The 27,914-nt window shown below is 45.3% G+C and overlaps 2 protein-coding genes across 5 annotated transcripts in view; one reads left to right on the forward strand and one right to left on the reverse strand.

Annotated features, from left to right (window-relative positions):
• LOC135420517 (uncharacterized) overlaps positions 1–27,914 on the reverse strand; it is a 490,234-nt gene that overhangs the window by 109,528 nt on the left and 352,792 nt on the right. The gene's annotated exons all lie outside the window — the stretch shown is intronic.
• FBLN2 (fibulin 2) overlaps positions 1–27,914 on the forward strand; it is a 111,760-nt gene that overhangs the window by 52,922 nt on the left and 30,924 nt on the right. For all 4 annotated transcript variants that reach the window (XM_064668062.1, XM_064668061.1, XM_064668058.1 and 1 more), the window contains exons 3-4: positions 22,327–22,438; positions 26,998–27,127. In XM_064668062.1, the coding sequence (XP_064524132.1) occupies positions 22,327–22,438; positions 26,998–27,127 (242 nt within the window). The remainder of the gene's footprint in view (positions 1–22,326; positions 22,439–26,997; positions 27,128–27,914) is intronic.

The raw sequence follows: 27,914 nt of genomic DNA on the forward strand, positions 1-27,914 counted from the left end.
TTCAAGGCTACAATAAATTGTTGATCCTGAAGAAACACCAAAAGCTCCTGCCAGGAGCCCTGCAGGTGGTGGGATGTGTGTGAGTGAGGAGGAGGCCTCTTGCACAGATGAGCCTTTCCTTCCCCTCTCAGTGTTCCCTGTGCTGCTCTGGGTTAGATCTGCTCAGGAGGTTCATTCTCCAGCTCTCAGTGTTCCCTGTGCTGCTCTGGGTTAGATCTGCTCAGAAGGTTCATTCTCCAGCTCTCAGTGTTCCCTGTGCTGCTCTGGGTTAGATCTGCTCAGGAGGTTCATTCTCCAGCTCTCAGTGTTCCCTGTGCTGCTCTGGGTTAGATCTGCTCAGAAGGTTCATTCTCCAGCTCTCAGTGTTCCCTGTGCTGCTCTGGGTTAGATCTGCTCAGGAGGTTCATTCTCCAGCTCTCAGTGTTCCCTGTGCTGCTCTGGGTTAGATCTGCTCAGGAGGTTCATTCTCCAGCTCTCAGTGTTCCCTGTGCTGCTCTGGGTTAGATCTGCTCAGGAGGTTCATTCTCCAGCTCATGGGTAGCATTGAGTTGTACAGGCGAGCTTCCTTTGCCTTTTTGAAGTCACCCTCATCCTCCTGTGAGCAAAATGAGATCTTATGTTCAATAAAGGGTTCACTGCAGTGAAAAATAATTTAATACGCTTTTTAGGGCTTTCATCACTCAGGTTCTGCCCACTGAGTTGGCACTGCCATTGCACTGCTTGGAGGTGCCCCCTTGTCACTTGTCCCACACGTGCAACTCATGACAGCAAATCATCTTGACTTTTAATTGACTTCTCCACTCTACATATTTTTGGCAGTTACTTAAGCTTCTTAGGTCATATTTGGGTAAAGGTTTTTCTTTCCATACTGAAAACAGGTTTTAATGTTAAAAGTTGCACATGGACAATAGTTTTCACTGAATGAATGATGACAGAGAGGGGAGTTTTGGGACAGTGCCACGCTCCATATAGTTCTTTAGATAGATGTCACTTGAGGTGGTTACTTCAGCTGTCAGTCTGTTAGGATTACATAACATTTTAAAATTATCTCCTTTCCTATGGCCAAAAAGTGATTCAGTCGTCTTGCATATTATATTACCTCGAGCTCTTGGTATTTATTACGCATGCAATCAAGAAATTAAGTCTGAGGCTCGCAAAGATTTATTTAGTAGCATTTAATGGCTCTCTGTTTGCTGGTAATTTGGTTCATCAGAATGAGGAATTTATTTTCGAATTGTCTTTTAATGAGCAGACAAGCAGGTTTCTCTGTCACTCTAAAATTTGGGATTGTCACTTGAGGGCTTTCTTTTTAAAAATGGAAGTTGGTATCTCTTGGACTGCTATGGTAGTTTCTATTGGTTTTAATGGAGCTTGAGTTTAAATACACCCATTTGCCAAAAGGAGGATAAGAAACTTTCTCTTTTACTTTAGAGATATTTCTTTGACTGTATATTTGGTACCTAATGGAATTGGTGCAGCCAAAGTGAACCCCTGAATGATTTTCAACTCTATGAATAGCAACTTTTTACTTGGGCAGATCATGGTAGGACAAGGAGAATGGTTTTAAAATAAAGACATGAGATTCTGAATAGATGTTAGGAAGAAATCCTTTCCTGTGAGGGTGGGGAGCCCCTGGCACAGGTTACCCAGAGAAGCTGTGCCCCATCCCTGGAAGTGTCCAGGGCCAGGTTGGACAGAGCTTGGAGCAACCTGGGCTAGTGGAAGGTGTCCCTGCCCATGGGTGGAATGGATGGGCTTTAAGATCCCTTCCAACCCAAACCAGTCCATGATTCTATGAATATCTGTATGTTATTTTTCTCATTGTTTGGGCTGTGTTGTGATCAGAAAAAACACTTGAAGAGAAATATGAAATAAATAGATATGGTGCTGCTCTGAGAAGTGATGTGAAAGTCTTGTGGTTGCACCACATCTGTGCCCAAGTAAGGAGGGGTTTGTGCAGGGGTGGCTCCACTGCTGTGCAGGGCTCACTCTGCCCTAGGTTCTTCTGAGCTGAGACAGGTTTGACACAAAACCCCACCAAGCGTGAGGAAAGAAGAGGATCGCTCATGACATTGTAATGCCTGGTATTGGAAGGGCCAAGGCAGACAGAGAGATCTCCTGTGTGAGAAGGATTTATGTGACTGAAACAGAGGATGAGCCACATAGTGTATCCCTGTGGGAAAGACAAGTGGGTTTAGCTAACTGATGACCTGGCTGGGATTTAACTTAGCTTTCTGAAAGGAAGGAAGGGAACCGGACAGGATTGCAAGGGGTGAATTTGGCCCCTGGGCTCTCAGGGCCTGACCTCTCCAAGCAGCACCTCGGTGTTGGATCCTTACAGGTTCTACTGCAGACCCAGAGAGGGTCACCTCCACTGCAGAGGAAACGGCCCCAAGCTGCTCCAGGGGAGGTTTAGGCTGGAAATTAGGAAACATTTCTTCATGGAAAGAGTTGTCAAACATTGGCACAGGCTGCCCAGGGCAGTGGTGGAGTCACCATCCCTGGAAGTGTTCCAAAACACGTGTAGATGTGGCACTGGGGCCATGGTGAACATGGGGGTGCTGGGTTGATGGCTGGACTTGATGATCTTAGAGGGCTTTTCCAACCTTAAAAATTCTGTGATTCCTCTTGTCAGGGTTTCAAGGCCTAGCAAAGCTGGTTTTCCTCTTCCAGGCTCTAAAATGAAAACAATGTATGAGGCTGGAAGTTGTTGTAAGGACATGAAGTGTGCAGGTCTGTGGGGCATCTCTGGTGACATGAGGTGTGGAAGTGAAAAAGCCAAAAGATCAGAGGAGAATCCGTGTGCTGATCCAGTGAGGTCCCCTAACAGCATTTGGGGGTTTTCTTTTGCTTTATCTGATCAGAACTTTAAAATTCAGGGAGCAATGAGTAACAGGGAGGTCTGCACAGGGCTGTGTGAATTGCTTGCACTTCAGCATGGTCAGATGAAAGGTCATTCACCCAGGCTCCTCAGCCAGGAAGGAAAAGGAAAAAGCTAATTCTATGTTACAGTCTGGCAAAGCCAGCATATTTGCATCATACAGAGCTTAAAGCTGCCATGAGGCTCATGGAATAGAGACTGAAGTGATGGAAGATGTACTTGGCATCCCTAATTCAGTTTTAAGGCTCATCTTCCTACAAGCAATTAATGTACACAACATGACTTCCCTCTGAGTCCTGTGTTACAATGAGCAGCATCAATCCCTACAGGTAAAAAGCCCACTCCTATCATTTGCAGTTTGTGAGATCCTCTGGGAAATAGAAAAAGAAAAGAAAAAGGAGTATTGTGGGTCAGGGAGATAGAAGCAGGTAAGTAATTGCAGCTTCTTCTCTGTTTTACACACAGGGGCATACTTGGCACTGCAAATTCTCAGATATTTTTAAAGAAACACAGAATAGTAAGTGAAATGGGAGGGGGTTGTTGGTGAATATCCATATCCTTTTTGTAAGGAAGGCAGAAAGAAACGTAGTAGTACATGTAGTTCTTACTCTTTGTTGGCTCCTTGCCAAGGCATTGCTTTTTTTCTGACCTATGTCCTCCAGTTTACTCCAATTATAATTTATTTACAAATGGATTCCTTGGGAATGTCATTCAGAAGCCTTGCACTGTGAGACAAGGCAGAGTTTCATTTTTCACAGCATCGGATGAAGCTGGAGAAAGTTGATCCGGTAGAACACGTGGCTGGTCTCTTTTTTTTTTGTTATTTTTTCCGTCTCTGCTGAAATAAAGTTGTGTGTGGAAGTAAATCATGCCTAACAGTGCTCATACCTGTGAGCTGATGGAGCCAGGTCTCCTGGGGGGAGGTGGGGATGGTTACACACTTGGAGTGAATCAGGCAAACAACGCACACAGCCTGCACAAGCTCCTCCTCGGAGCAGCAGCTGGGGATGGCTGGCAAAGGATAACTGCAGCCCAGGGAGGATATCTGTTGGCTCCTTCCCGGCTGGAGGAGGAGTGTGGACTGCTCTGGAGCCCCTGGGTGCCCCCCAGCCATGGGCTCTGCCCCTTGGGCCACCCCAGCGTGGTCCTGGCCCAGGAGCAGCTCCCGGAGCTGCCATTCCATGTGGAGGGTCATGCCAGGCCCTGGGTGTGTCAGCCCATCCGTGCAGCTCCAGGGAATTTGCTGGCACCTCCCTGCAGAGCCTGCCTGCAGCCTCCCCTCCCCTTGGCTTGGCAGCTGATGGGACTTGGCACCTCTGAGGCTTTTGGCACGAGGACTGGCAAACTTGGAGAGTGTGACGTGGGGCAGGGAATGAACTGGGATGTTTTGCCTTGTTGTCTGGAGGAGTCTGTCCCTCCCTGCTGTTCTCAGAGCCCAGGGGACTTTAACTCCACCACAGTTTTCTCTTTTGTCATCATCCCTGTACCCTCCTTTCCTCAAATCCAGCCACTTACAAAAAGAAAATGAACGTGGTTTTTGGGTTTATGGTTGGACTTGCTGATCTGAAAGATCTTTTCCAACCTAAATGAAAAATTACATCATCTTTTCTTATATGGGGAAAGAAGGATTGGAAGAGGGGGTTTGTATTGCACCAGCTCTGGTAAATGAAGATTTCCAGTACTAAGGGAAAAGTACCTTGATAAGATGGTTAAAAATATATAAAAATTGCATGCTGGCTTGAGTCCTATTTTGAAAAAACATTCTGTAAAGGTGGTGTGGGATGGACCCATTTATTTATCTGAGGTGAAAAAGGAAGGAACAAGTCATGTGAGAAGAGATCTGTATGACATGAAGATGACCTCAGCCATGCTGTACATATCATTATAGATGGGAATGATACCTCTTGCCAGCAGCCAAAACAGTTCCTGAGGCACTGAGGAGATTTTGGAGATATGCATTAAGAGATTATTGTGAGTTACACTGCTGGGATTTAAATTATGGCCATGTTGAAGGGAAAGCATCCTCAGCTTGAAGCCATTCTAATTGGTGTCAGGTCAGTCTGTCCTCAGAATTTAAAGTAATAAAATAGTTGCTAAAAAAGTGGATGCATTGCAGTGGAGAAAAATCAGGACACACTGAGAATTTGGGAGCTGTGACTGGAGTTACAATCAATAATAATTGTTTTAATTGCTGATTGTAGGTGGATTTTTGTAAAATGTCAGATCACTGCATTCCTCCAGCAGAGTTGGTATTGGATGGTGGTGGGTACATAGTTCTTAAGTTCAGTTTGTGACTTGTTTTGGTATCTGGACTAGATGGTGAAAATATTACATCAAGAGTTAAAAATGTGGAGTCTTTCTTTTTAGCAAATATCACTGGATGTCAAGCAAACACTTCAAATTTAATTGACTTCTTAAACATATGAAGTGTTTTGGAGGTAGTCCATGGAAACAGCATTTAGAAAGTCTTACCTGCGGTGGCGTTTCTGTTTGAGTTGGATCATTGCTGGCAGAGAACTGGGCAATTTGGGCTTTTGGGATGATTTTGTCTGAGGCCAGTTGACTCTTGGGAACTAATGTAACCTTCAGTGTTTAAATGCCAATGTATTTTCCTCATTTGCAGTTGGTTTTTATGTACCAACCCCACTGTAGAGAGGTTTGCAGGGTAACTTTTTCTAATACCGTTTCTCAGTGACAATTGATGTCATTGAACTTTTTTGTGTCATAAATGTAAATTAACATAAAGCCTTGGAAAGCTGGAAGTGGCCAAGCAGTTTCCCCACCCTTAGGAAATTAAGCAACTATCACATGGGGACTTTTGTAGAGAGAAGAGGATGTGGAAAGCACAGTTGTATGTAGGAGGCTTCTTTTCACTCTGTTCAGTATTAAATATTACTTCCTAACAAAATTACTCCCTGAATCAAGTGCACAGAGTTGTGCTAATCATTGCTTTAACAGATGATGATGAGGAAAAGTAATTAGCCTTCAATCAGAAGTGGTTACACCACGCCAGGCAGTGGTGCTTCACCCACTGTAAATGTAAGACATCTTAATATCGTTGGGAATTCATGGAGCTGTTAACTCAGATTTCCGTGTTCTCTCAAGTTCTTGAGCTGTTATTCACTGAGTTGTAGTGCCAGTCAGTTCTTGTGCCAACACTGGAGATTAAAAGTCATGTAAAAGGCAATGAACTGCAGTAAAATCTCTTCCAATTGTGTGGATTTAGTGGAAGTGTCACATTCCTTTGATTTCACCCCCTGGCTCGGGTGCTGCAAACAGGGATTGTGCAGTGGGGTGGGGAAGTGCCAACAGCATCCTGGATCTGCTCCCTCAGCCCTCAGTACCTGTGGATACGAGCTCATGGCACTTGGGAAAGCACTTGGAATTCACTCACAGAGCACTGTGAGTCCTGGCTGAAATCAGGAGCTCTGCTGAGTCAGTGAACATGCAAAGAGGTTTAGGACTCATAAAGGGGGAGCATGCAGACTGTATGAGCAGGGCATGGCCAGGAGATCAGTCAGGGTGGACTTGCTGGAGGGTTGTTTTGTGTCCTGACTTGGAGGAAATGGATAGTTTTGGGGTTGTTTTTGGTTTTTTTTGTTGGAGAGTTTCCAGAAAGATGTGGAAGAAGAGATGGCATTTGGGGGGAGATAAGGAAAGAGAGTCAAGGAAAATAGGACTAAAGTGTGCAGGTAGGAAAGGGAGAAGAGTAAGGGACTCCTGAGACAAAAACCAGTAGTGAAACAGGGAAAGCTTCCAGGGTAAGAGTTCCAGAACTCCAGCTGGACACAGATGACATTGCTCAGTGTTGGAAGGGGCTGTGGCTGCTGCAGTTACTCCTGGCTGTCCCAACAGCTGGGTCCCTGTGGTTTAGAGCCCCTGGTCACAACTGGGACAGCACTGCCTTTGCCCCCTGCATGAGACAAGAAGATTAAACAGAGAGGTCCTAACCTGACACATGTGGATGGCACTTTTCTGTTGCTGAAAGCTGAATATTCATATTTTAATATGAAAGTTTTTGTAACAAATTGCCTCGAAAGCTTGTGATCCCCAGAGGGTTTCTATTGTCTTTTGCCAGATAGCCAATCTTTCATTATAATGTGGTTGCAGTGCATTTAACTTGAATTTTAAAACAAACAATTCCTCCCTGAAAGCAGCCTTGCCAATAAGCTCTGTTGGTGGTCCTAACCCTTGCTCAGAGTGGGTCTTCCCCCAGCAGCTTTGGAGCTGCCCCTGCCATGGCAGCTTTAACCTTTAGCTGTGCTGCCCTTGCAGAACAGCCTCTCCCATGACCTTGAACAGAGCTGTAGGGACGGTGTAGGACAGCTCAGAAAGCTGTCAGAAAGCTTCATCTCGTCTGCAGGAAGGACTGGAAAATCCTGCAAATCAAAATGCATCTTAGGTACCTGCAGCTTGGGCTGGTAGGGTCAGTGGCCTTCCAGAGCACTCTTGTGTTGGAAACATGGACGTTTTTCTTCAAATTTTTAAGGACTCACCTCTCTGATGTGCGAAGAGTTTCGGGCTTTCGTTTTGGTTTGCAGACACTGCAAAGGGATGTGTTGACATGCTGCTATCATCATATACACCCCATCTTCCCTCCACCCTTCTTCCTCCTCGCTGCAGGTTTACACAGAGTGCCACAGAAGTCACATTTTGACCTGTATTTCCAACTCTGTGGTAGAGGGGAACAGTTCTTCACCTTTCCCCCCTGCCTGACCCTTGTCCTATGTGAAAGCTGATGTCTTGCAGTGATTAGGAAACAGCTGACAATTAACAAAGAGTGTTTGTTGACTGGGAGAAGCAGCAAGTTCCAAGCTGACCCTGTCTCTTGATGAAGAAAAATGCATTCCTGGCGGGGGGAGGGAGCTGGTGGTGCCCAGAAACAGCCAAGAATGTGCTGTCCCATTCCAGGGGGTCCTGCACGTGGCTCCCTGCCTCCTTCCCACGGAGGTCTTGCCCAGTTCATGGGTGGTGGAGGCAGTGGAGGGTGGGAAGAGGCCTGGCAGCTGCTGGCCCTTGGAGAAATGCAGCAGAGCAGAGCACAGGGGTCTCACCTCGTGTCTGGAGCTTGTGTCTGTGTCACAGCAGGGGTCACCTCCGAAGCCTTCAGACATGGGAGATTTAGTGCTGGGAGGGACAGGATTTCCTCTGAGGAGTTACTGAGGTTGAGTCAGTGGGTTTAGGCCCGACCTGGAGCCTGGCAGAGGTGAGGAGGATCCTTCCCACAGGAACTCCTCCTCCTTTCCTGCCTCCAAGGCTGGGACGTGTGGGATGTGCTGCTTGGTTTGTTAGAGGCCTTTCTTGAGATGAGAGGATTTTTTGGAGGCTCACAGAGAGAAATTACATCTGATGAGAGAAATGAGGGGAAGGAAATGAGGAGATGCCACTGGCACTTTACTGAGGTCTCTGAGTTGCCTGTGGGTGCTCCCTAGTGTTGTATCTTGCTTTTAAAGCCCCATTTTGCTTCCATTTGAGGTTGCAGATATAGCAGAGAAAGGTGTAACTGCCAAACCCAAATGAAAACAAAATAGATCTCAGCAGCAAGAGGTCAAAATTTTGGAATTGCTGGAGAAACCAAATATTATGCAGAGTCCTGCTTCTATGGAGGAGTATATAAAAGACCTGTTTTGTGCTGATTGAACTTTGTGTACATAAATAACAAAATAAATTAGATTAAATCAGCTACAGAATTAAAAATCTACATTTTTACAGAATGGGGTCAGTGTTTATAAGACATTTCTCCTCTTGGCCTGGATCTAAAGAGGGTGTGAGTTTATCTTTCACTTATCTTCTCAGTGCTCTCTAACCTTATTTAAAGAATCTGTTTTTCCTGAGGTGTACTGACACAGGAAGAAAAAAGCACTGAAAAAGTAAAATCTGCCTAGTGATTTTGGTCTCTGTGCAGGATATAAATATATTCCTTTGATATAACACTTCCACATCCCTGGAAGTGTCCAAGGCCAGGTTGGAGCAACATGGTCTGATGGAAGGTGTCCCTGCCCATGGCAGGGGGTGGGATGAGATGGGCTTTGAGGTCCCTTCCAGCCCAAACCATTCCATGATTCTATGATTTCAAGGATGGAAAAGCAGCTGGATTACTGAAACTCAGCTGAGGTGGCAACCACACACTGGAGGCTGTGAAACCATCTCTAGACTGAATGTAGGCTGTAAATGATGCTTTTAACAACGTGTCAGGAGTTACCAGCATTGTGCTGGTGTTTGTAGCTCTTCAGCGTGCAAGCAGCTCTGCATGAAGTAGTTACTCAATATGTGAAGATAAAATTTATGCTTTGTTGGGCTGTGAATGTATTTTTCCATTCCCCAGAAAAAACGGGCAGTTCCTTTCTCGGTGAAGATGCAAGGATTGTGCTCGTTTTCCTTGGGAATTAATTGAGAACTCGAGCGGGGTGTGAGGAAAAACTTTTATTTTAAACACATGTGAACATTAAAAAGCTTGACTCTGAGTGAACATTTTGTGGTACAAACACTGTCCCGATGGAAGCTATTGCCTAACTCATCTAGGGGAGCACAGTTGTTAACAACGAAAATTCTGGGAATAATAGGAGGGACCATGGCCTTCCTGAGTGTTGTGCTTGTCTACATGGGTCTGTACAGTTTGGTGGTGCTCCAAAACCCCTCAGCCACCAAGAGCCCAGTGTCCCAAACACTTCTATCCCTACTCCATAGCTGATGACTCCAGGAGTTACTTTCTTTTTACAGCAATGTCCAGACTTTTCTGGCTTTAAGTGTCTACACACTTTGTTCCTTTCTGATGTGCCTTGTATGGATCTTATTTTCAACAGCCTCCAGGGCAGCACTAATGCACACTTACCACGAGCTTTTAACAGGCTGACCTGAACTAGAAACCTGTATAAGAAACTCCAAATTTCGGTATTTTGATCGTTCAGTTATAATTTGCACAGGTGCTGTGTGGGAATGGACATTGTTTTCCCAGTGTGTGGTCAAATATTAAAAGAGAAAGAAACTCAGCAGTGGACTCTTTACTTATTTACGTACAAATAATAAAGTCTGGTTTTATGGAAAAATATTGATGAAGTGGTATGTAAAGTTCTGCCTCTTTTAATACTTTCCTTTGCTCTGGTTTAGTTGTCTCCTGCAGTAACTGTGAGGAGTCTTTGTGGGAGAGATGAAGAGACTCCTCCACCCTTCATTAGAATCTGCCACCTTATCCCAAATGCATCAAAACACTTTTAAATCACATATTTGGAGCTTTTCACAAGTCAGTCCCTTTTCTCTCTCTTCCTCTCCGTTTCCCAAGTTAAATATGATTGGGATGTAAATTCCTTTAAATGTGGCTGCAGTCTGTTTTCCAAGTAGGAGGTGTGAGCCAGAGTCCACTGTGGGAGATCCACTTCCAGCTGAGATTTCACTTGTGCCTGTTTCAGGTGCTGCATGTGGGATGGTGGAACCACATCATGTCCCTCTTCCCACCTGTGGATGGCTAAGCTGGACCAGTCTGTCCAGTCACGTTTATCCTTGTTTGGGTGGTGTAAGAGCTTGGGAAGGAGAAGGATTGTGACTGTCTGTGCAGCTCACACAAAGCATAAAGTGCTGAGATGGCTGAAGAGTTTCTGAAGAGACAGATACAAGCTGTCAGCTAATGAAATGCTGATGTATCCACAACATCCTTGTGATTATTTCATACTTTGTAGGAGACAGATGTTCCTTGTTGGCTGTTCCCTGTAGGAAGCACTGTCATCCCCGCACTCGCTCCGACAGGGCTGGAGTCAGCACTGGACTTCAGCTCGTGTCTGAGTTTCATCAGTGCTGCTGCACTGCCTAAATATAAACATGTTCATAGTTATTCTACATATAAACAACCCCAGGCTAAACTGGAGTTGTTTGGCCTGGAGAAAAGGAGGCTCAGGGGGGACCTTCTTGCTCTCTACAGCTCCCTGACAGGAGGGGGGAGCAGGTTAGTCTCTTTTCCCAGGGAAAGAGGAAACGGCCTCCAGTTGTGCTGGGAGTGACTTAGATCGGATATTAGGGAGAACTTCTTCATGGGAAGGGTTGTCAGGCATTGGCACAGGCCACCCAGGGCAGTGCTGGAGTCACCATCCCTGGCAGTGTTCCAAACCTGTGGATGTGGCACCTGGGATGTGGTGTCTTGGTGAGCACAGTGGTGGCACTGGATGGTTGGGCTCAATGATCTCAGAGGTCTTTTCCAACCTTAGGGATTCTATGACTCTGTATGCAAGGGCTTTGTGCTTTAATTTGTAGTAAAGGAGCAGACAGTGCCTGTAGGCCTCCATGGGCACGGGGTCAAAGCCCAGCTTTAGGTGAAAACAGCCACTTCTGCCAGAATTTACAATCATTTGCAAATGTTGCCTTGTGTGAGGGTGACTTCAGTAACAGAGCTGGCAGGAATACAGTGGTGTCATTTATCCTGATGAACACATACCAGAGTGCTGTGCTAGGTTCAATTAGGAAAACAGAGTTGAAACAAAACATAGGAATTCTGTGTGGGATCTGAGCACTGGAGATTTTTGACGGGAAGGACTTAAGGAATTTATTTTATTTCTCTGGTGTGTCGTGGCCAAAGGCTCCAGTGGGGTTACACTGAAATGCACCTCCAGTCTGAGCTAGAGGCAAAGTCTGAAGTGGGAATGAGCAAAATGAGTCACCCAATACTCCTGTGTGAAACCACAGTAACAGCATCAAACAAGGTGCTTCATTTAGAAGTTAAAAAGTCCATTTCCCTAATTTCTGCCCCAAATCATTACTTTCTTAGGGAACTGAAACCCCTAGTTTCCAAAGAGCTGTGGTTCTGAGGCAAACTGTATGGGAAAAGAGAGATTTCCTGCTGTGCTTCCTGCTAGAGGTGCTAAATTCCCCAGGAACAATCTAAACATCATTATCAGCCCATTCAAATTGATAGTTCCTCCTACTTTTGTGAGGAATAAAAGGAAGTTTGTTTTGTTGCTGTTGACTTAAGTATCCCACTGAAATTCCTTCACAATAACTGCTCTGGCAGTGGGTGCATCCTGGAGAATTTAAACCTCCTTGGGGTTACTGGATCAAGGCAGAACCGTGGGCCATCAGCTCCTCCAGCCTGTCATTAATGCAGGAAGTGCCCTGGGCCACAATCACTGCTGCTGAAATTCTTGCCCAAACCCCGATTGCAGAACTTCATAAAGAAAAGCCTGAGGAAATGACAGAGCTCTTCAGAACATCATAAAGTAAAGAAACTTTGTAATTTATGATTATAAACCTGACAAGGACTAGCAAGGAGTGAAGGACATGGAGCCCTACAACAACTTTTCTGTTCCGTTTAACATCCCTACGCGCTAATTAGAAACCTAATGAAACTCAGAGGTTCCTTCCTCTGATATTCAGCAAGTTTGGTCAACAATGCTCAGCCCAAGCAGAGCTGGAGGGCACATACTTCACCAGCAGCACTCGGGCCCCTGGGGCGTGTTCAGGTCACTGATGCTGTTGTGTCATGTCATCTCTCTTTACCTTTTCAAGGGCTGCTGCCATACCCTGTGGAGGTGCTTTGAAAGCTGTTCTGTGCAATGTAGCAGAGAGAACAAGCTGACACCAGCAGCTGGGGATGAGTCAGTGAGTGAATCTGCCCCGTTTGTTTGGTGATGTTCTGAATAGAGATGAGCGTTCAATTCACACTGAATAACTCCTCTGATGAATTTTACTGTTTTTCTACTTTGCATGAATTGGCCACGAAGAAAATCTTGGCTTTTTTTTTTTTTCCTCCTGAATTAATTCAAGAGTTTTTCTGTGAACAGTTTCTGGATGGGTTCTCCTGGAGTGTAGCTCAGGGGTGTATTTTTAGCCTGTGCTGTGTGTGTTGCACTGGGGGAAACAGGTTGAGCTCTGGGCAGCTGCTGGGGATTTTTGTTCTCAGGTGCCAAAGTTGCAAAATTTAAGTACCTAAAAGCTCACAAGGGCAACCTGAAAGATGTTTGAACTTTGGGGTTGGCTTCATGTGAGTATTCATAACCAGTTCCCCATCAGGGGTTAGCTCTGTGGTGTGTGCAGTGTGAGCTGTGCCCCAGGGAATCAGAAATGATTCACATACAAATGTACAATCCTCCTTCAGGACTTAACCAAAAATACAATTTCAATGTCATGGGTATGAGATCAAATCTTGTATTTACATGATTAAAGCGTGTCTAGTGTTTTTAAGCAATTGAACTCTAAAATGGCACAGTAAAGCACAGCTTGGCTTGTCCTTCATCAACATTCCTAGTCCAAAACAAAGACCTTTTTCACTGCTACACCCTTAAAATTTAAAGCAGCGAGATGTCTTAATGGTTGGCTGTCCCTTCCACTGCAGTGTGTGGTTTGAATGGTTATGTGGTGAAATTAATGCATTTTTTTCTATAGATAAACATACAGAAGTAAGGGGCACACATAAGCTAAATGAAGGCCACATCGATTTGCCTCTTTGTTTGTTTGCCTTGGTATTTTTTAGGAAAAAGGAATATTATTTCTATAATTTAGTTACCATTACAACCTCAGCTCAATTCAAAGTTAAGAACATACTGAAAGTGCTTGGCTTACTCAGTGTTTGAGTTCCATCAGATTTCAGGGATCCTGCCTAATTTTCCCAAGTGCTCTGACAGGCAGTCCCTGACTACATTCCCTGATAAACACTATTCCTTTGAATTTTAACTTTAAAATTAAACAGGGCTGGCAGAAATGCTTTGAAGGAAGGAGCCTACCTAGCCACAAAACAGAGCATGCAAAAAGCATACTCTGCCCCAAGATAAAATTCTTTAGACAGGAATTACAAGGATAATCGGAACCAGGCTTTCCAAAGCCTCAGCTCTTTTGAAAGTTAATAGCCAGCATAAATATACTCTGTGCAATATCTGGGGAAGGAAGGTTGAGGGGGAAAATACAGCCAAGACTATGCTGAAGGGCAAGAAACATTCTGCCTGCTCTGAGTTATTATTGTGGCCAATAGAAGGGTGATTGTGTAGGAACTGTTCCGCTTCAGATTCAGGGACAGAAGATACAGCAAAAGGAGCCACATTTTTAAAAGGCAGGAAGAAAAATTGCTTGGGTTTTTAGCTGGTGAAAAAGGTTAAAGAATTTATTTAGTTGTTCCCCCCCCTCCTTCTCTCAACCTGGAGCTAATAAAGGATTCTGTCATGGAAACATTGAAGACCAAACATTGTCTAAATTATCTGACCTCTGGCACAGGTAATACAAGTTTTGACTTACAAGGATTATCCAGAACTAAAGCCAGGGGGAATATAAAGTTGCTATTCATTCACACTTTGAACAAAATCTGCCAAACAACCCTGGCTGAGGCTGTGTTGATGTATGTCTCTGTTGTTCAGTGTGTAGTGAAATGAGAATGTTGGGTTTGGTTTATCCAGTTTTTCATTGTGCCTCTGGGCAGACACAACTCTCTGTGTTTTGCCAAGCAAGCCAGCATAAGGAATTCCTGAAAAAGAATAATGTAGGAAACAGAATGTTTTCAGGTTGAAATAAAAAGCAGATGCCTCCCAGGGAGTGAAGGCAATATAACAGGGACTCGTCCTGGATGGATGGTGGATGGATTCCCAGAGAGACACAGGTGACTTCAGAGGATGTGGGAGAGCTCAGAAAAACACTCTGCTGAATGAAGTTTAAAATGAAGGCAGATTGCTGCAAGTGTGACAGACCTCCCTTACACTGCTGTGGTGAGGGAATGGGAGACTGAGTCCAGCAAGAAGAGGATGGTGGAAAAGAGGAGAGAAGGATGAGGTCCTGCACTGAGGCCATGGGGTGTTGAATGCTCAGCTTGTGTTTCTCCTGTGATCTGTTTTTTTGTTCTTTCCGAGGAGAGGAGCCTCAAGGTCCAAGGAGTGCCCGTGGGTTAAAGCCCCATCCTGAGCTAACAGGGGTTTGGTCATGGAAACACTGGAGCACTGCTCTCCTTTCAGTGGGATTTAGAGTCAAACATGCTCTGAACACCGAGGCACTTGGAGGAGCCTGCAGGAACCTGCACAGAGTAAATCCCTCATTTCTCTGGGAACAGGTCCTGGGAAGAGCTTAACCAGCCCTCCTGACGTAAGTGAGAGCTCAGTCTGGAGTGAAAGCAGCTGGCTTTGGGGCTCTGTTGTCATTCTCCCCTCCCTTGTCTCTGCCAAAATAAATGTTCTTCTTGTCTTTACCTTACTCATTAAAATGTCTTCCCAGCCATCTCAGATAAATCAAGTTAAGAACATGTTACACTGCACACCTAAATGGTGAAATTCAATGAGGGAATTTAATAAAGCCTCTCAGACTGTTGATAAGATAAGGAATGACAACCTATTAAGGGGTAAAGCTCCAGTACTTTGTTATTTATTTATTAAAGCTTTAAATGATGAAGAGATTGGAGCGGGAAAAAGACCCACTGGAAACAGTTATTTTTCAGTATTTGAAGAACTCCTTCAAGTTCTTCTGTGAGGTTCTTTTTCATTATTTTTCATAATATATGGTTTTATGTTCTCAGGCAGGTGTTTGATGAGGAAATACAACACCTTTTTCTCCAGTGTGAGCAAACAGTTCGTGTAAAATGTATGTGCTGGCTGCATTGCAGTTTTAGATACCCTTTCCTTTAAAAGGGAAGATGGATGTATGTAAGCCTATAAACATGTTTTCAAGGTAGATTTGTTGGTTTTTTTTAATAAGGGAGTGGGAAACAAGTCATGAGCCCTGACTAGACAGGAAAGGCAGGACACTGCTTTGATCCCTTCCTCGACTGTGTGTGCTTATGGAAAGTGATGAAAACTGCTCCTGTTCTTCTCTGTTCCACTTCTGTTCTTTCTGCACTCATTTCTGGTGGGTGAGGGTGGTTGCAGCAGATGAAAGCAGCCCACCCAGCTGGATCAGCTTCTGTCCCAAAGAACAGCTTTGTTCTAAGGTGTGGGAAGGTGCTGGTGCCTCCCATGACCCCAGGAGTCAGCCTGCTTTGCTCCTGGGGAAGGCACAACCCCCCTGGGTGCTGCAGAGAGACTCATTACCTGCTTGCAAAGCCTGGTACCTTAAACAGCATCACAGAATCCCAGAATGTGCTGAGCTGGAAGGGATCCACAAGGATCATCCAGTCCAACCCTGGCCCTGCACAGGCCCATCCCCAAGAGTCACCCCCTGTGCCCCAGAGGATCATCCAAACCCTCCTGGAGCTCTGGCAGCCTTGGGGCTGTGCCCACTGCCCTGGGGAGCCTGGGCAGTGCCCAACCAGCCTCTGGGGGAAGAACCTTTGGCTGAGATCCAACCTGAGCCTGCCCTGACACAGCTCCAGCCATTCCCTGGCTGCTGTCCCTGGTCCCCCCAGAGCAGAGCTCAGTCCCTGCCCCTCCTCTGCCCCTGCCCAGGCAGCTGGAACTGCACTGAGGTCTCCCCTCAGTCTCCTCTGCTCCAGCTGAACACACCAAGTGCCCTCAGTGTCCTCACACAGCTTCCCCTCCAGCTTCCCCATCTCCATTGCCCTCCTTTGGACACTGTCTCATGGCTTCATATCTTCCTTATATTGTGGTGCCCAAACTACCCCAATATTGCAGGTGACTGATGTTGAGGGACCTTCCCACAGGTGAAGTTGGGCTGTGGGGCTGCCCTGCCAGGCTCTGTGGGGTGGGTGATTTGTGCCAGCTCAGGACTTGAGTGGTTTATGCAGTTGCTTTTTTCAGAACTGTGTTATGTCTCGAGAATCCTGGCTGTTACTGCCTGTGGGGATGAGCAGTGAGGTCCTCAGAAGGAAGATGTGCCCTAATGGAGTGTCTCATCTCTGAGTTTCCACATCAGAATTAATCTTAGTGCAGAAACTCATTTCCTTGTAAGATCCTGTGTTGTTTGTTGGTTATTAATCCGGCCTTCCACTCCCTTCCAAGTGTAAGTACTATAGTTTTGGGGAAGATAAACTGCTTTCCCCAGGTGTAGGAATGGAATAGGATGCTTCATCTTAAGAGCAAGAGCTCAGCTCAGTTATGGGGTGTGAACTTTTCCTCTCTCACACGTGAGTGCTGATCCAGCAATTAACAGCTGAAATTAGGAAGAGATGGAGCTGCCTGGGGTTGATAACATCACCCTGCCCCCGGCATGCTGATCTTCCTGGTGATTCATGCTCCCTCTGGAATGCAGTGCACTGACTTTCCCTGGCTGACAGGTCATCTTATTTGGGATTAATATCAGTTTTGAACTTTACCTCCAGCTTGGACCAAATGGCTCTATCCAGGCCTCTGCACTATGTCTGCCTTACATGGGTCTCTCTGTAGATAAAAATTACTATCTTAGACTCCTTAATCTGTCATGGCTCCTGTAATAACTTAAGGAGAAGGGAAAATAACTGTTTATTTAAAGTAAATGAAATCATGGTACTGTTAAAGCCAATAGCCAAATTTAACCCATCACTTGCCCCTCGTGGGTGGGAGGCTTAGATGGGTCAGTTACTGTGGTGGGTCAGTGTTCACTGCTCCCATAATGTGAGGAATCACAGAATAGTGTGAGTGGGAAAAGACTTTTAAAGCCCATCTGGTTCCATGGGCAGGGACACCTTCCACTAGCCCAGGTTGCTCCAAGCCCCGTCCAACCTGGCCTTGGACACTTCCAGGGATGGGGCAGCCACAGCTTCTCTGGGCAACCTGTGCCAGGGCCTCCCCACCCTCACAGGGAAGTGCTCGAGTTTTAAGGTCTGTCTGTTCTCCATAGACAAAAGAAACCCTTGGAGCAGAGTGGTGGGCAGAGCTGCCTGACAGCTCAGTGTGTGTGCTCAGAGAATGGGATCTGCACAGTGGGAGTTATTCAGTCCATGCAAATGTCCTGGAGAGCTGCAAACCCGAGGGGAGGATGGGAGGAAGCAACAAAATTGGAGATGTCCAACACTGAAACGGTCTGAGTGGAAACTCAGGTGAAGCTCAAGTCAGGGAAACTTCGGTGTGAAAAAAGCTCTGGCAAGAAACTGAGATATGCTATCCCTTCTTGGCCTTCTAGAGCTGATGTTTTATCACTCTTGAAACATAGTTTGTGAACACTGTGAGGGAAAAGGGGAGGAAGGTTTTTGAAAATCCCTTTTGTCTCCTTTGTTGCTCTAACAAACCTATGGGTCACTATGTCAGTGGGGGGAAACAATTTAGTATAACCTTTAATTGTGTGTTTTCTTCCGTATGATGTTTGAGCTTAACCTATGCTTTATAAAATACACACATTTTTAAACCCATAGCAGATTTTTCTAGCTGAAAGCTGAAATTCCTGTTTAGCAGCATGTCTGTCATAGGACTATGGAAAACCTGGATGTGTCCCTGAGTGGGTGGGAGGCCATGGATTGGATCAGGCATAGAGACAACTTTAAAGCACAGACAGGGAGGAGTTAAAATTCTCTGAGAGGAAAAGGTTTTTCTAAATATTTGAATTAATTTCCCAATGTTTTTAAAAAAAGAGAATACACCAATTTTGGAGATTAGGCCAGAATGTTCTTCAGTTCATATCTTCAAAGTGATAATTGCAGGAATGAGTTCCTGAATTGCAAGAAGTGCTGCTGTTCTGTGATACAGCCTGACAGAAATTAGGCTTTTTTTCCCTAGTCAAGAAATCTATAAATAGCAAATTATCTATTAACAGGTGTCTTGTGAAATTACTCTATGAAGTATCAGAGTCATACAGTGTTAAAAAAAATCAGGATTATGGAGTTCTCAAATAAAATTACTTTGTTTTCCCTGAGCAGATGCAAATCTGCTTCTAAATCTGCTTAATATAATGGAAGCCCTGAATAAACAAAGCTCTGTTTGAATGTTTAAGTATTTCAAAGTCTGTTATACATAGAGCTGAACGTCTCCATCCAGAGTAGAAGCTCTGTGATCTTCAGTCCTGTGCATGTATCCAGTTGTATATATTTGGTTTTGCTAATGGAGAATTAAAATATTACAAATCCATGCTAATGACTGTGAGCCCTATTATAAGTTATTTTTTAGGTTTTTTTTTTTTAATTCCTGGTTGAGATAAAATGCAGTATTTGATCATTTTACTATAACTTCATTCAGGATTTAATTATTCATAAGATCACAACAAAAGGGAATATATTTTGCAAATATGACTGTTTAATAGTGTGACTCTTCAGGAGAGCAATCTGATATTGAATCTTTAGTGAGGAATGAGTAACTCACTTTTATTTGCGTTATAAATCATGTAGATTACTGCAGTATAGATAAGTAAATTCTGCTCTATTCTTGTGTTCTAGCAAGAGCAACAAATATATTTCAGTGCTTGGTTAAATGAGTGGAGTTTCCACCAAGGGAGTGAATTAAAATGATGTTAAAGAAGTATTTTATAGCAATGTTTTGTAATTACCTGGTGCTGGGTGTATTTCCTGCCAGTTTAGCTGATCAGATCAATGCTCTCGTGTCACAGAGCAGCTCTGACCCCTGAGCCAGCTCTCAGGGCTCAGCAATATTTACCATTGTTAATGTGCTGTGTGCAGTGGAGGCATTGCATGGACTGCAGGCTGCAGTGTGTTCTGGTGCCCTGGGCTGTGAGGTGACTGGGGCAGTGTAGGGGGACAGGAATGGCTTTGGTCACCAAACCCCTCAGCTGGGCCACACGGGGGGACAGCAAAGTGGCTTCAAATCGGGGCTGGGTTGTTTCTCCCCAGAGAGAACAAATAAAATTCACAATAGGGTGAAGTGCACCCTCCTGCCCCCTTGCTCCTGATTGTTTTCAGCGTGTGAGTGAGGAGTCAGGGTGGAGATGAAGCTCTGTGTGCCAGGATCTCTCTGCAGCCCTTGCAGAGCTGGGATTTTCCCGCAGCATTCCCTGGCAGTAACACCCCTCCCCTGCTCTTTGGAACCCCGGGCAGTGACACAGCTGGAGTCTGTGGGCACAAAAAGGTTGATTTTCGTCCTGGAAGCCCAACTCTCCTTCTTAGTGACAAGTATCAAACTGTGACTGTGTTTTTGGGGTTCCTGTTTATTGATGCACCAACAAAAGCCAGGGAAGGGCGAGGGCTGAGGGGGGCACAGGGGGTGAAGGGGGTGCAGGGGCTGATGCTCCAGGCCACAGGTGCCACTGGTTTGGGCACTGGTGGCTGCAGCTGTGTCTTGTCACTGTGTAACCTCCTCCCCTCACCCATCCATCCCAGTCACTGATGGGGAAGGCATTTTACACAGACTGTTTTCCCTGAGATATAGTTCCTTAAAGTTGTTTTCTTGTGAGCATTTGATGATCACAAACGTTGTATTTTGTATGGCTTTCTTTTTCCTAGTTGCTTTTTGTAAAGCAAGCCACACTGGGGAGACCTTTTTGGTTTCCAAAATCTAATATTTTCTCCTAAATTAACAGTTGAAAGTGCAAAGGAATAGCCTTCTGCTGGGGAGGTTTGTATTATTTAGGGTGGGGGAGAGCTTGGAGCAACCTGGTCTAGTGGAATGTGTCTCTTCCCATGGCAGGGGGTTGGAAGGAGAGGAGATATAGCATTGCTTCCAACACAAACCATTTGTGTAAGTGCCAATATTTTTTAACATTGCAGACAGCACTTCACTTAAACTTCTTACTCTTGCTATCTAATGACTGCTTAGCTTTACAACACACTATAAAAAGTGCTCCTACTGTTGTTTGAAACACAGAATAACTGTTTTAAGTGCATGGCCCACTGTGGTCCCTTCCAGCCTTCCCCACTCTGCTGTTCTGTGGCAGCAGAAATGTTTGGTGACTTCGGTTGTCTGTGTTTTTCTGAATTGTGCAGTGTGGAGGCCCAGCTGTTTTGAGATGCAGCCCTTTCTAAAAATGCCTCACTTAAGTGTTACAATTTTGCAAGGAAATATTATTTGACTTGGTACCATGTACCAAATGCAGACAAAAGTAAGGATTCAGTGAACTGTTTCATCACACCGGACGTGTTGGAGGAGCTGCCCTGCAATGCTGCTGTTAACACATAGGAGGAGAGGGTTTGGGTCTGGGTTCACATGGGGTGACTGCAGAGTCCTCCTGCCAACCTGAATGCAGTTCCCTGACAGATCAAAACTGTGCAAGGCCAGACCAGCAGAGCTTGGCTCCCAGTTGTTTGTTGCTAAGTCTTGTCAGGAGAGCATTGCACCTTCAGCAGGGCCCTTTGCAGCAGTGGCATTTTTCCTAAAATCCTTGCAGAGAAAGTGGTTCCACCCTCCTGCTGCAAGCAGAAGTGATTTAGATCGATCAGAAGTGATGGATGTAAAAACTGGCTATAGATTCTTGAAAAGACATAGTTCTGCAGTGTGGAGTGCTGGGCCTTGGGCAGGGAGAGCTCAGCTCTGGGGCTGCCCAAGGTCCATTGCACCCACACGTCTCCATCAACTTGGGGCTGGTCTTCTTTTCTTCCTTCTCATTGGTAACACCAAACCATGCCAGAGACTGGCCTGGAAATATGACTAAAGGGCACAAAATGTTCCTTATATCCATGTAAATGGCTTTAAGAAGAACTGGAGCACTTCTGATGGGCCAAGGGAGAGAGCAGGTGCTGTTCCAGCTCGGCACAGGGCCATGGGTTCTGGAGAGCCTAATAGACCATCTTTGTTGTGTGCATTGACATGTAGATCCAAATCACAGCCCCCAAGCACTTGTAATGCACCTCATGTCCCTCTAAAAGGCATCCCTGAATCATTTTCTCTCCTGGTACCTGTGTAACTGCTCCCAGAGCAGGAGCAGTTGCAGGAGGGATGTTCCCAAAACCCCAGCACGGTGCCCCATGGAGCACGATCCTGGCACTGGCATCTCCTCAGCTGGTTTGTGGCAGTGCCTGGTGTTTGCACCCCAGAGCATGGCAAGTGTCCCTCCATGAAGCAAACTGCTGTCCAGGCTCCAAAACACACTGTTCCTGCCCAGTGTGATGTGCCCTAGTCTGTTCTATACAGCAGGGATGTAGGATATTGCAAATTAAGTCATATTTCACTGTAACCTGCAAATTTACATCTTAGCTGGAAGTCCACAAGGAAAAATGTGAAAACTAGTGCAGCAATTCTGGACATCCATCTCTTTCACTGCATCCTGGTGCCAGTGTTTTACAGGAGCTCATTAGCAGAGGCAGAGTTATGTCCTCAAACCCCTTTCATTATGGTTTTAAACCAGCTGAACCCTCCAGGGCTGGGACACTGTCAGCTAATCCAGCCTGTGATAGTGAGGGCACTGTTACACCTTGGTAACCAAGCATGATTTTCACAGGTTTTTTTGTTCAGAGATGTCAAATGTGGAGTTTTCTTTAAACCAGTTATGTCTTTTATTGTATTTAAAACTCTAATTTCCTTCTGCTGTTCCTTCCTGAAAGGCATCACCAGGTGATCAATTATATCAAGATGCTTCAGGTATCAGCTGCCTGTTTCTTTTTTTGCATTTAACCAAATGAAATGTGGAAATAAAGGAAAATAAAAGGCCAAACTATTGCAATTTTAAAGATCTCCTCAGTTAAGGAAACAGAGCTAAACCCAATCCATTCCATATAAAAAATTCTGGGTGTATGTTTTACACAGGTTCCACGAAGGAATTGATTGAGAGCTGCTGTGGAGCTGGACAACAGTGGGCCATAGACAATGGGGAGTGCACAGAAATCCCTGTGAGTGGAATGGATGGTGACATTTGCAGGTATGTGAGGCAACCCACAACATTTTTGGGTTAAAATAAAGAACAGTCATTTGGGAGAAATCAAATATAATTCGTGGGATGTCCAGGAGGCTGAGAACGGTTGAGAATGGTCTGATTTGTTGGTAGACTGGCAATATGTCATGGCAAATTAGAAAGAAGGATTTCCCCCTCCATTTCCCTAAAATCTATTCTAAACAAAGCCTGTTAAGATTTTTTCCTCTCTTATGTGAGCAGAGGAAATTTTTTTCCCCTTCTCAGCACATTTGTGGAGTTGCAGATAAATAGAAGGGCAGAGCTTGGCTTCCCTTTGGCAAGTGCTAAATGCAGTGATCAGTTGTTAATTGTGTCATGAAATGGTGTCTTTATTGCCCAGGGTGAATAGCCCCTGGTTGTGGTGCCTGTGTTCGGCTGGAGGGGGGATCTTGCACCCTGATAATGCTGCCAGTGGCTCCTGCACAGCAGGAGAAGGAGAGTGGGTGCAGAGTAACATGGATTCAATATTCCACTGGCTGCAGTTCATCCAGTTCCCTTCCCCCTAGTCTGAAACAGGCCTTAGGGAGGGATGAAGGCAAAGTTACTCCAGACTCAGATTCTCAAGGAGTGATCCCACCATTTACAGCATTGAAGAGGTTTGGCATAATCACTTTTATCAAATTTTGCATCATTACACCTTTCTGAAGTCACTGGGAGATGAAAATCCTCCTCACTGGGGTCTGGTATGACATAACTGACACATACCAACTGTCTGTGAAGTCAAGACAGATTAAAAAATTCCAGCCTTGGCCTAAGTAGGTGCAAATCCAATACATTAATGAGTTGCACCTGCACATCTGAGGCTGTGTTTAGATGAAAAAGCCAGATCCTAAATGTTTCGGTCCCTGTGAATCTATTGGGATTTAAAGGAATAAGAGATCAGGGGTTCAGCTGTTTTACTTCTAAAATTTCAGTTGTGTCCCTGTTTTAAAGATTTAAACCCACCTATAAATGTTATGTCTAAAGAAAATATTTAATGTAAAAAATATTCAAATATGTGGCCTCAGAACCTTGACAGCAAGGACAAAAACTTGGTGCTGCCACTGGGAGATGTGCCAGTGTGCAGGGCTGGTGACCCTGCACTGATCCAGCCCCAAGGCACCATCTGGGTGCTGGAGGAAAGGCAGGCTCCCAAGAGTCTGCCTCTGACTCAATTCAGTATCTAAAGATGGTAAAAGTAAAGTCATGGAATCCCAGACTGGTTTGGGTTGGAAGGGACCTTAAAGCTTCATTCCACCCCCTGCCATGGGCAGGGACACCTTCCTCTAGACCAGATTGCTCCAAGCCCTGTCCAACCTGGCCTTGAACACTTCCAGGGATGGGGATAGAAGATAGATACGAATTTCAAAAATTAGCTCCTGTTCTGCCAGGATAGTTTTCCATAAATATTTGGGTTTACAAGTGACAATCACCATGACAAAGGGTTGATGTTCTCAGCTGAGGCAAACAAGTCACAGAATCCCAGAATATGCTGAGTTGGAAGGGACCCACAAGGATCATCCAGTCCAACCCTCAGCCCTGCACGGGCCCATCCCCAAGAGTCCCCCCCTGTGCCCCAGAGGATCATCCAAACCCTCCTGGAGCTCTGGCAGCCTTGGGGCTGTGCCCACTGCCCTGGGGAGCCTGGGCAGTGCCCAACCAGCCTCTGGGGGAAGAACCTTTGGCTGAGATCCAACCTGAGCCTGCCCTGACACAGCTCCAGCCATTCCCTTGAGTCTTGTCACTGGTCCCCACAGAGAAGTGAAGCCTCCCCTGTGTCTGCTGTAAGTTGTTCATATGGAGGTTGCAGACCGAGGTTGTTTCCAAATGCCCTCTTGGGATGTTCAGGTGGCAAAAAACTTCAGTGTTAAAGCTGCTTGTTGATGTATCTTGATGCCTCTGGACATTCATGTCCCAACTTGGCTCGTCTCTGTTTAGAGACCACAACATGGGCTGCAGGATTGACACTGGGACTGCCTACATGAGATCATGGGCAATAACTTGATGACTGAACTTAAACTAAAGCAAGAACAGGAAATCTTAAGATAATCAATTGATAGTCAGATGTAAAAATACTCCCAGAGCTTGTACTCCCAGGCTGTGTCAGAAATAGGATGTTAGGCTTGATGAAATCTCATCTGACCCAGCATAGTAATTTTTATCTTATAATTGTTATGTTTTATCATAACAGAGCAATGTTTATCTGAGTGGCTTTTGCATCAGCTGTCCCAGCACAGATCCTGCTTTTTGCTGACACCATGTCCCAGTTAGAGACTCACAGCAGTTTAAAACATTCACTGATCTTAACTCATTAACTCTTTCCTGAAGCAGAAATGGTCTGAAGCTTCTTTGAACCACAAACCTACTTATCTGCTCTGCATAGAGTAGGTTTGTGAAGAAGATAAAAGCCAAGAGAATGTGGTTAACGCTGTTCCAAGTTCATTTTCTGGGGTTAGAGGAGCTGAAACTGAGTTGTGCTGATAGGTAAAAAATACTAAAATGTGGCTAATGACAATCCAGTGCCCCGGGAATTTCTCATGGCTAAATGTCACATTTCAGAGAACATGAATCTATAGAGATTTCAGTGTTTAAATACAGTAAATACTTTGAGCATATAAAAATGCTTCTAATAGCATTTTGTCATTTCTACAGACAATAATAACTTTTGATTGGTTTTGGTGGTCTTTTTTTTCAAATTGTAATGAAAGTTTGGATGTCTTCTGTAAGAAATAATAGTTATATTACTGATACCTGAATACATTTGGGTAGTAATAATTCATTGCTCAAAAATTTGTATTTCTCCAGTTGGCAATTAATCCTGAAGATCTTTTCTAACCTAAATGATGCTACAGAGTAAAGCCAAAGGCACTATGGGATTTATCTGCCCTTCTATATATGTATGAAGGAGGCACATCCCTCTTTGAATGAGAGGAATCCACTATAGACTTAAAAATAGTAGGGAAGAGTATTTTAGTATTTCAATGAATATCTATTAAAATCCATTTAGGAATTTGACATTTAGATTTTTCATCATGTCAGCCTTCACTGAATCTTGTTAAAATGTTTGATTTGAAGCACCATGTCTAGGAAATGTACATTCCCAAAGTATTTCATATACAGTGATCTAGTCACCCATAACCTTCTCTTTGATAACCAAAGTTAGTTCTGGGTTACACTCTGTGGTGGTATAAAGGAGAGTTCATAGGTGTGTTGTGATGTGATGCTTTCCTCCAGCCCTGTCCAGGGCTTCAGCCCTCTGGCTGGGGAAGGAGGAAGTGTGTACAGGTGTGTTTCCCTTTCCCCACTTTACATGGAACAAGATTTCTGTCTGGTTTTTGATTTCTGAAACCTTCCAAAATACTTCTGAGAAACAAAACATGGGGAAGAGGGACTGTCACACAAACAATGATGAGTTGTGAGGGGTATTGGTGACCAGACTTTGAGAGACAGTGACCTAAACACAAGACTTCTTGAGTATTTATCAGGACACCTTTTACTAGAAATAAAATACCTCCTGCAAAGGCCAGTGGTACTCTCTGTATTATACTAATATTCATAGAATCAGAGAATCATTAAGGCTGGAGATGATCATTGAGTCCACCTGGTAACCCAGCACTGTCAGGTCCACCACTAAACCATGTCCCCAGACACCACATCTACATGTTTTTTGAACACTTCCAGGGATGAGGACTCCATTGCTTCCTTGGGCAGCCTGTTCCAGTACTTGACAACCCTTTCCATGAAGAAATTTTCCCAATATCCAAGCTAAATCTCCCCTGGCACAGCTGGAGGCCGTTCCCTCTCCTCCTGTCCCTTGTTCTCTGGGAGCAGAGCCCGACCCCCCCCAGCTCCCCCCTCCTGTCAGGGGGTTGCAGAGCCAGAAGGTCCCCCCTGAGCCTCCTTTGCTCCAGGCTGAGCCCCCCCAGCTCCCTCAGCCCCTCCTGCTGCTCCAGCCCCTTCCCAGCTCCGTTCCCTTGTCTGGAAACACTCCAGCCCCTCAATGTCTGTCTTCTCCTGAGGGGCCCAGAATGGCCTCCAGGACTGAGGGGCCTTGGCAGTGCCAGCACAGGGACGGGCCTGCCCTGATCCTGTGACACACCATGGCTGGGACAAGCTGGGGCCAGGGGGGTATTTACAGATCACACAGGATCCCAGAATATGTCAAGTTGGAAGGGACCCACAAGTATCATCCAGTCCAACCCCTGGCTCTGCACAGGCCCATCCCCAAGAGTCACCCCCTGTGCCCCAGAGGATCAGCCAAACCCTCCTTGGAGCTCTGGCAGCCTTGGGGCTGTGCCCACTGCCCTGGGGAGCCTGGGCAGTGCCCAACCAGCCTCTGGGGGAAGAACCTTTTGCTGAGATCCAACCTGAGCCTGCCCTGGCACAGCTCCAGCCATTCCCTGGCTGCTGTCCCTGGTCCCCCCAGAGCAGAGATCAGTCCCTGCCAGTTGTTGCCCCAGAGACCGAATCTGTGGAGTGTGTTATGAATCCAATAGCTCGGGGGGGTTTGCATGCCATGCTGTTGTGTTCTCCCTGCCCCTCTGCAGGATTGCCCAGAAGCAGTGCTGTGTGTCCACGGTGCGGGAGAACAGCTGCCTGGCCGGGATGGTCGCTGCCAAGGAGGGCGACACGTGCGGCCCCGAGGACGGTGACCCCTGCACAGGCTCATCCTACAAGGTGAGCTGCTCTGCTGCTGCTGCAGGTTTTGTTCCCAGCATGAGGTGTCCTCATTTCCTGCATTTAGCAGGAAATGTTTCATGCATTATTGTGGAGCACAGAAAAGATAAGGTTGCAGGAATGTAACAGGGACATTAGGTTGTTTGCATTAAGGTTTACAACCCCTTTTAAAATTTTACAGTAATGTTGTTTTGAATTCTTTCCATCTCCATTCTGTAGACTTAACTGGCTGTATTACTTTTGCTTCCTCACTTTGGAAGTAGCTGAAAAGTCCGTTTTAGTTTCTATATCTATTGTGTAGAAGAATTTAGAAAATGATGGGGCAAAACTTAATTGAAGATATAATGCAAAACCCATTACTGGACAGTTTACTTGGCCCCAATGTTGAATTGTGACCCCATTTTTCAGTTAAACACAATGATGGACTAGAGGAGCAAGCGTTTAGATGGTGATGGAAGCTTTTGCTCATAAATAAAAGCAGCCCATTAACCAACACTGCAAATCACAAACCCTGAGCCACAGCCCCCACTTGGATAAATGAGATTTGCTTTATGAGAGTCACTGGACCCCAACCAATTTAAACCAGTTTGAAGATTCAGCAGCTTGCTTGCTCACTTGTCTTGTTTCCACCAGAAGGGTGCATTCTGGAATTTGTTTCCCTCTGATAATAATGTCCAGGGCTAGAGCTGAGCTTAAATGCAGCTTCCGTCGTCTCAGCAGGAACCTGATTAGTTCTGTCTGTCCTGGTACATCCGTGATTCTCCCAGATAATTGTTCACTGGGGAGG

Source organism: Pseudopipra pipra, chromosome 11 (genome assembly GCF_036250125.1).
Source record: "Pseudopipra pipra isolate bDixPip1 chromosome 11, bDixPip1.hap1, whole genome shotgun sequence".
NCBI lineage: Eukaryota > Metazoa > Chordata > Aves > Passeriformes > Pipridae > Pseudopipra > Pseudopipra pipra.